This window comes from Myotis davidii, unplaced genomic scaffold (assembly GCF_000327345.1).
Source record: "Myotis davidii unplaced genomic scaffold, ASM32734v1 scaffold175, whole genome shotgun sequence".
Lineage (NCBI taxonomy): Eukaryota > Metazoa > Chordata > Mammalia > Chiroptera > Vespertilionidae > Myotis > Myotis davidii.
Genome location: NW_006286972.1, coordinates 1,726,699 through 1,734,939, shown reverse-complemented (window position 1 = coordinate 1,734,939; position 8,241 = coordinate 1,726,699). Strand labels below are relative to the sequence as shown.

General features: G+C 46.9%; 1 protein-coding gene across 1 annotated transcript in view; it reads left to right on the top strand.

Moving 5' to 3' along the window:
- ADAMTS1 (ADAM metallopeptidase with thrombospondin type 1 motif 1) overlaps window positions 1–7,860 on the top strand; it is a 29,161-nt gene extending 21,301 nt beyond the window's left edge. Inside the window, exons 3-11 of the mRNA XM_006758779.2 lie at window positions 8–90; window positions 1,676–2,022; window positions 2,375–2,507; window positions 2,870–3,034; window positions 3,531–3,817; window positions 4,035–4,221; window positions 4,311–4,486; window positions 5,383–5,558; window positions 5,709–7,860. Of these exons, the coding sequence (XP_006758842.1) occupies window positions 8–90; window positions 1,676–2,022; window positions 2,375–2,507; window positions 2,870–3,034; window positions 3,531–3,817; window positions 4,035–4,221; window positions 4,311–4,486; window positions 5,383–5,558; window positions 5,709–6,408 (2,254 nt within the window). The 3' untranslated portion in view covers window positions 6,409–7,860. The remainder of the gene's footprint in view (window positions 1–7; window positions 91–1,675; window positions 2,023–2,374; window positions 2,508–2,869; window positions 3,035–3,530; window positions 3,818–4,034; window positions 4,222–4,310; window positions 4,487–5,382; window positions 5,559–5,708) is intronic.
- Window positions 7,861–8,241: the final 381 nt, after the last annotated feature.

The following is an 8,241-nucleotide window of genomic DNA, read 5'->3' as shown; positions in this document are numbered from 1 at the left end:
CCCCGAGGGGCGCGGGGCCAGAGGGCGAGGACTCCGGGGCTCAGTCGCGGCCGAGGGACCCCGCGCCGCAGAGCTCGGGGCAGCCAACAGGTACCAGTCCCAGAAGAATGACTCTCCCTTGTGTCTCCATTCATCCCCCTCTCCCCACTCTCTCTGCGCGACTCGACTTAAGAGTACACTCCAGTTTGTAGGCAGGACGGAGACCTGGCGGGGAGCGATGAGGCTTGAGGTCCTGCCAGAACACTTAGTTCCGTTGGCCGGAATAATGGATGATCGAGACAGGACAGACAACCCAATGGTTTTCTGCTGACTAAGGCGAAGCCTTTAGACCAGGAAGGGAGAGCTGGTCATGCGACTCTTTCCACCTTAGTCGAGTGTGAGCGTGTGAGCGTGTGCAACTTCTTCCCATGCAGTTCATGTCGCTGTACCGGCCCTGCATGGGCGCTTTGGTCGCGTTGCAACTTTGCACTAGTTTTGTAACCGCTGCCTGTGCGCGCACCCTGTGCGCAGAGGAGGGCGGGGATGGAGGGCACCGGGCCGCTGGTGACCTCGAAATGGGCAGCCCTCGAGACTGCACGGCGGCGCTGCGACCTCTGTGCGGCCGCCCTCGGTCCCCTTCCCCATTCAAGAGGCTGACCCCGACGACTAGCGGCGGCCGGGGCTTTCTGCAGAACCTGCTTGGGAGGTCTTGGCCCTGCTGGCCCCGCCTCCCCGCGCCTCCCACCCGGCATCCCAGGTTGCGCTCCCTCTCGCGGCCATAATTCTGCTCTCTGTTGAACGTTAGTCACCGCTAACCCTGCTTCTCCTTCCCCTGCCTCTCTGTTGTGTGGCGTGCTTACTGTCCAGTTCTTTTCATCCTCTCACTTGGGTGCCTTTGCTCTTCTTTAACTTCCTCGCATGTCTTGTTTGAGAATATCCCCCCTCTCCCCAGCACATCTGCTCCTTGAAGCAGTTATGTGGTTACAGAGTCCAGTTCCCTGGGGGGCGAGTTTCAGGAGTTGAAGGGCCCTGGACTAAATCCGAGGCAGGGCCTTAATTCCCTGGGGCAGCTGGAGTGGGGCAATAGGCTGCTGGGCAGGGTGGGTGGTCTTTTTGCCTGGATTTGGCAGGAGCAGCGCACCCCAGGGACCCCTGGAATGAGATTGCAGAGCAGTGCAGGCTGAGAGATTCCTGGAGGCCGGCCCCTTGGCAGATGCCCCAGCCCTGCCCTGGGCCTTCCACGTGGAGCCCGATGATCTCATTCAGGATTTGAGCCCTGGCCTGTGAAAGAGTGACTCAGGGCCTCTGCCTGCTGCCCTTGCTCCAAGTTTTTTACTACAGCTGGGGAGGAAGGTGTACATACTGCCTTGTTCTGATGGTAGGATTTGCAGGAGGACAAAAGAAATCCCGCTCACCAAAAAAAATAAAATAAAATAAAAATTAACAAATACATTTTTTAAAAAACAGAGCCTGACCCCTCAGAGGAGCACATGGCCATTTTATTTAAAGTAAAGGAGAAAACTTTAAAAATAACATTTTCGGTGAGCGGCCATGCAAATATTTTTGTTATTGTTGCCCTGGGTGTATTTCTGTTTTATTTGCCGTGACTGGTTAGACTTTCCTTATATACTCTGGGGAGGTGATTATTCTCGGCTAGACTGCCCCTGAACAAACTATCTTTCTCTTTCCTTTCCAGGAAGTGGGAGCGTGAGAAAGAAGCGATTTGTGTCCAGCCCCCGTTATGTGGAAACCATGCTGGTGGCTGACCAGTCCATGGCAGAGTTCCACGGCAGTGGCCTCAAGAACTACCTCCTCACCTTGTTCTCGGTGGCCGCCAGGTTGTACAAGCACCCCAGCATTCGCAATTCGGTGAGCCTGGTGGTCGTGAAGATCCTGGTCATCTATGAGGAACAGAAGGGACCAGAAGTGACTTCCAACGCGGCCCTCACTCTGCGCAACTTCTGCAACTGGCAGAAACAGCACAACCCGCCCAGTGACCGAGATGCCGAACACTATGACACGGCGATTCTTTTCACCAGGCAGGTGAGAGGAAGACAGGGCTCAGTATGACAGGGCCCCCCGGGGAGTCCACTTGGTGACAAATGTCGGTAAGGCATGTCACCAGTTTTTGGCACCTGCGTTTTTTTTAATTGGCTAGCGTGGTCAATCCATCTCCTAATTTCTTCTACGATTTTAATATCTCAAGTTGCACAGTCCTGTTTGAATAGCATCAGGAAGAAATATTGATGCAGGTCACACAGAGTACCCCTAAAAGACAGCTCAGCAACAATGAATGTAGATGCTCCAAGACATATGTGAAGATACACCTTGCCCCGACAGATCCCAAAGTTCATGGGATGCCCCTATTAATCAGGAGGTACCTTTGTCCTTGTAGGACCTGTGTGGCACCCAGACATGTGACACCCTCGGGATGGCTGACGTTGGAACTGTCTGCGATCCCAGCAGAAGCTGCTCTGTCATCGAAGATGATGGCTTACAAGCTGCCTTCACCACAGCCCATGAATTGGGTGAGTCTGTTTGAGAGTAAGAGCTCAGCTCGGTTTGTGAATGCAAACTGAAAAACAAGATATTAATTTGAGAGAGAGAGTCTGCAGGTTATATTGCTGTGTTAGGCACCAGGCCTTCTTTGAAATTGCAGAAAATATGTTTTAATTGTTCTAAACATGATCATCTTTATTAGAATACCAATCAGATCATTGGAGCTATGGACATTTGGAGATTGTACGACTAGCTTTACACTCTAAAGTGTAGACATTGTGTAGACATTGTCTCCAAAATAGGTGTTCTTTTTCTCTAGAAATATCCCTATTTGGAATAAAAAGCTGCATATTTACCTATGTTTTAATGTGAGTTTCGGATTGCTTCTTAGGCCACGTGTTTAACATGCCACACGATGATGCGAAGCAATGTGCCAGCATTAATGTCAACCGGGATTCCCACTTGATGGCATCCATGCTTTCCAACTTGGACCGCAGCCAGCCCTGGTCTCCCTGCAGCGCCTACATGATTACCTCATTTCTGGATAACGGTCATGGTAAGACGCTCCAACTACTCTGTCCACACGGCATCCAACCTCCTGTTATGTAAAGTTCTAATTAAACAGGCTCATTTTTTCTTTTTTTGTCCTTGATATTTTCCTTCAAGATTACTTCCACTGCCAAGCGCATGCCTTTTTAGATCTTAATTCTAATAAAAGATACATGAATTTGAATTTTTAGCAGAACAGTCATTTCCTGTCATTGTTAATGCAGAAATACCCCATTGAGGACATTTCAATTTATCTTCATTTCAATTTCTTGTCATTGTTAATGCAGAAATACCCCATTGAGGATAATATCTTCATTTCAATTTATCTTCATTTCAATTTCCCTGGCATCTTCTCCAAAAGTTTGACAGCTTTCAACTAGCTTTGCTGTATATGATCTCTTATAATCCATATTTGCTGGAATTGATCTACCCCCTAATGCTTTCATTTATCATTTATTAATAATGGTTAATAGTTGGGCTTTTTGTTTATTTTGTTTTTGCAGGGGAATGTTTGATGGACAAGCCCCAGAGCCCCATGCAGCTGCCCTCTGACCTTCCTGGGACCTTGTATGATGCCAACCGGCAGTGCCAATTTACGTTTGGGGAAGACTCCAAACACTGCCCCGATGCAGCCAGCACGTGCACCACCCTCTGGTGCACGGGCACCTCCGGGGGGCTGCTGGTGTGCCAAACCAAGCACTTCCCTTGGGCGGACGGCACCAGCTGTGGCGAGGGGAAATGGTGTGTCAACAGCAAGTGTGTGAACAAGACCGACAAGAAGCATTTTGATGTGAGTTTCCTACTCCTGCGCATGCTTCCTTTCAAATTCGGAATCGAATAGAGTGGTGCCAAAATGTCTGATGGCACGTTAAACACCCCAACTCTGTTCTCGGGCCGGGAAGATAGATTCTTTTCGTAATTGATTCTTTATCTCGTATTTTTCTCTTTTATTCCCTAAGAAGGTCTCTGTAGAGAATTCTAATCTGATGACTTGTGTCCCCATGTAGACACCTGTTCATGGAAGCTGGGGGCCATGGGGACCCTGGGGAGATTGCTCGAGAACCTGTGGTGGAGGCGTTCAGTACACAATGAGGGAATGTGACAACCCAGTCCCCAAGAACGGAGGGAAGTACTGTGAAGGCAAGCGAGTGCGCTACAGATCATGTAACATTGAGGACTGTCCAGACAACAACGGTGAGTGAAAATGGGTGAAAACGCTGTGCCCCCCAAGAGGCAGTGAAGGGACGGAGACTGATAACGCCGTTCTGTCCTTCTCTTTCCAGGCAAAACCTTTAGAGAGGAGCAGTGCGAGGCACACAACGAGTTCTCCAAAGCTCCCTTTGGGAGTGGGCCCGCAGTGGAGTGGACACCCAAGTACGCTGGGGTCTCCCCAAAGGACAGGTGCAAGCTCATCTGTCAAGCCAAAGGCATTGGCTACTTCTTCGTTCTGCAGCCCAAGGTAGTAACTTTTCCACTTACTTTTTGCCTAAGACCCAACGCCTTGGCTCGCTACCTTTTCATGCAACCCATAGGCACTTTCTTTAATCTGTATATTAATTATGTTCAATTTCAAATTAGACTTCATTTTCTTCGGCATACCTCAGCCAGATTTGTTTGGTATTGTTTAGAGTGATGAATGAAGCTGAAGTTAGCACTGAGGATTCTTGCAATTTCTTATTATTCTTATAAACAAGAGCCCTTTACTAGGCTAGATCAATGATGTATTAGCATGGCAGCCAACCAGTAGTTTTGGAAACTAGCCCAGGCATGGTCCAAAGTACTTGTTACTGGTTGACTAGCAGGAGCATGTGCAAACAGACTTACTAAAATGGAAGTTTGAGCTTTGATACCTTTTGTGTTTAAGAACATATATGGAACTAGCAAAAGCATCATATTACTGTTGTACTTAGGGGATAAACTGGCCGAGGTAGAATGTGGTATTGAATTTGGTTGAAATCTCATGTGTCATTATCACTGTAGGCCATAAAAATATTCCCCACTTGCACATTCAATATTTAGTAAGTGATTTATTCAGCACCTACTTATTCAGGCATGATCCTGAGGATACAGCTGTGAAAAATTGACAAAAAAAAAATCTGCTTTCATTGATCTTAGGTAGAAGTAAGATAGGTCAATAAACAAATAATAAAAAATGTGTGATTTTTTTCAGGTGTCTGTATGTACTATGGGGAAAAAAGACAGAGAAGGGTAGTATATGGCATGTATAGAGTAGCGTTTTATTGCAATGGGCAGGAAATCGGAGATGTGATGTTAATGAGGGAAACTTTTGTAGATACAGCTCCATGTGGTCCCTGGTTAGTGTGTGACACCAGATACCTGTTCTTCCTTTCTCAGGTGGTAGATGGTACTCCATGCAGCCCCGACTCCACCTCTGTGTGCGTGCAAGGGCAGTGTGTAAAAGCTGGTTGTGATCGCATCATAGACTCCAAAAAGAAATTTGACAAATGTGGCATTTGTGGAGGAAATGGATCCACATGCAAGAAAATATCAGGATCGGCTACCAGTTCAAAGTAAGTTTGAAAATGCCGTACTCCCAAAGATCCTGTCATTTAGATGTTCCTTTGTACAGGTCTGGTAAAAATTGTCTTCTAATTGATTAGCTAAGCCATACAAATAGCCAGTGAATGAGCGATCTTTCTCTCTGCTCTTCTTGCCTGCAGTCCTGGCTACCATGACATCATCACCATCCCGGCGGGAGCCACAAACATTGAAGTGAAACAAAGGAACCAGAGGGGATCCAGAAACACTGGCAGCTTCCTCGCCATCAAAGCCGCCGATGGCACATACATCCTGAACGGCGACTTCACCCTGTCCACCTTAGAGCAGGACATCACGTACAAGGGCACGGCCTTGAGGTACAGCGGCTCCTCTGCGGCGCTGGAAAGAATCCGCAGCTTCAGCCCCCTCAAGGAGCCCTTGACCATCCAGGTCCTCACAGTGGGCAATGCCCTCCGGCCGAAAATTAAATACACCTATTTCGTGAAGAAGAAGAAGGAGCCTTTCAATGCCATCCCTACCTTCTCGGAGTGGGTCATCGAAGAGTGGGGCGAGTGCTCCAAGTCCTGCGGGCAGGGGGTGCAGAGGAGACGGGTGGAGTGCCGAGACCTCAACGGGCAGCCTGCCTCGGAGTGTGCCAAGGAAGTGAAGCCAGCCAGCACCCGCCCCTGCGCGGACCTGCCCTGCCCCCACTGGCAGCTGGGGGACTGGTCCCCCTGTTCCAAGACTTGTGGGAAGGGCTACAAAAAGAGGACCTTGCAGTGTCTGGCCCACGATGGGGGGGTGCTGGCCCACGAGAGCTGCGATCCTTTGAAGAAGCCTAAACATTACATAGACTTTTGCACCGTGGCGGAGTGCAGTTAAGCGGGCTGAGTGTGGAGGGGACGATGAGGTGAGGAAGGGCTGAGGCACTGAAATCAAGAAGGCTGGAGGGATCCAGTAGACCTTGCTGGTGATGTTCCAATCCCTGTTCCCTGGTACTGATTCAATACATGGTGTCCTGGGGGTTGGGGAGGCAAAGCAAGAGAACAGTGAGATTTCTTAGCTTAAGGTGTGGCTTACTTTATGTCACTTGCCATGGAGGGAGAAAGGAATCCAAAGAGGAGCTTTGCCCAGCACTGTTTATGATTGCGATGGTTTCCGAGAATGTTTATGTCATCTTTTCTACCGAGAGTTAAGAACTGAAGAATGTCCACCATGGAGAAAAGGGTTGAGCATGTCCAGTGACTCCATCATTACCTTTTTGCGCCATTCTCCCGTCTTTGTACATTTATTTTGACCAAGAAACAAGTCCTGTGTTTGTAAAAATGCACTGAGTCTCTAAGGGGAAAACAACAGCGATGTATCGGGTGCTGGTAAATCCAGAGGAGGCGCCCCCAGCTCGGTACCTCCCACCTTCCTTCCCTCCTTGTGTAAGCCTACCTTAGGAATGTGCATGTGAAAAACCAGTCTGAGTCTCAAGAAAGTCAGCGAGATCACGCAAACAAGGAAGTAATGCCAGAACAAGAAAGGGGTGAGCACAACAGGGTCCCCAGTGTTTGGGGACAGGGAGGTCCTTTGTCTCATGATGGGGAGGCTATTGAGGGGTAGCAGGTCCATCCCCAGCAGCTGGTCCAGCAGTCATATCCTGGTGAATGTCTGTTCAGCTCTTCTACTATGAAAGAGGATGACTTTTTCCATGTGTATATAGTAAAATATGTTACTATAAATTCTATGTACTTTATAAGTATTGGTTTGTGTGTTCCTTCTGAGAAGGACTATAGTATGTAATAAATGCCTATAATAACATATTTATTTTTATACATTTCTTTTTAATGATAAAACTCTTAAGTTATACCGTGATTGTAAAAGGGCATATAAAAAATAGAGTATTTATACAATATATGTTACTAGAAATAATAAAAGAACACTTTTCGAATATGTGTGTTTTTTTTTTTAAGTGGGAATTTATTTCTAGGAAGGAAATCCGAGACTTAAATACTGAATTTGAAGAACGGATATTTTCTTAAATTCTTTGGAAATAAGATTTCATTCTAATGAAATGTATTTTATATATTCTGGATTGTGTGATTGTTGCAAAGAAAGGAAGCTATGGTATCTTTGGTGGTAGATAAGTTTGTTACTCATGTATAATATATACAAATGATTGACAGACTTTTTCTGTAAAAGAGCCAGATCATAAATACTTCTGGCTTTGTGGCCCCTACCATCTTTGTCCCAACTACTTCAATGTGCTGTTGTAGCATGAAGACAGCCATGGGCAATACATAAATGAATGGGTATGGCAGTGTTCTAATAAAATTTTATTTACAAAAACAGGCAGTGGGCCAAATTTGTTCTTTGGGTATAGTTTGCTGACTTCTGATGTATACCATAAATAAAGTGGGAAAATATGGGATTCTGGAAGTATGTGGAATTCATATGTCTTCCTCAACTATATCACATGATGTTATATGAAAGCACTTAACTACTGAGTAGAAAACGGTGCCTTAAATTACATTAATAGACATGCATGGTAAGTGGAGCCCGCCAAATGTCCCACTTTCTCATCAGAAATACCTGAGGTGTAGCAGAGACACCCTGGGACACCAATGACACTCCGGGTAGACTTTTGTGAATGACTGTATTCTAAGTACTAAATGGTACATCAATTGTTTTAAAAGTTTAGACTTCTTCCAAAGTACCTACCTTTCTCCC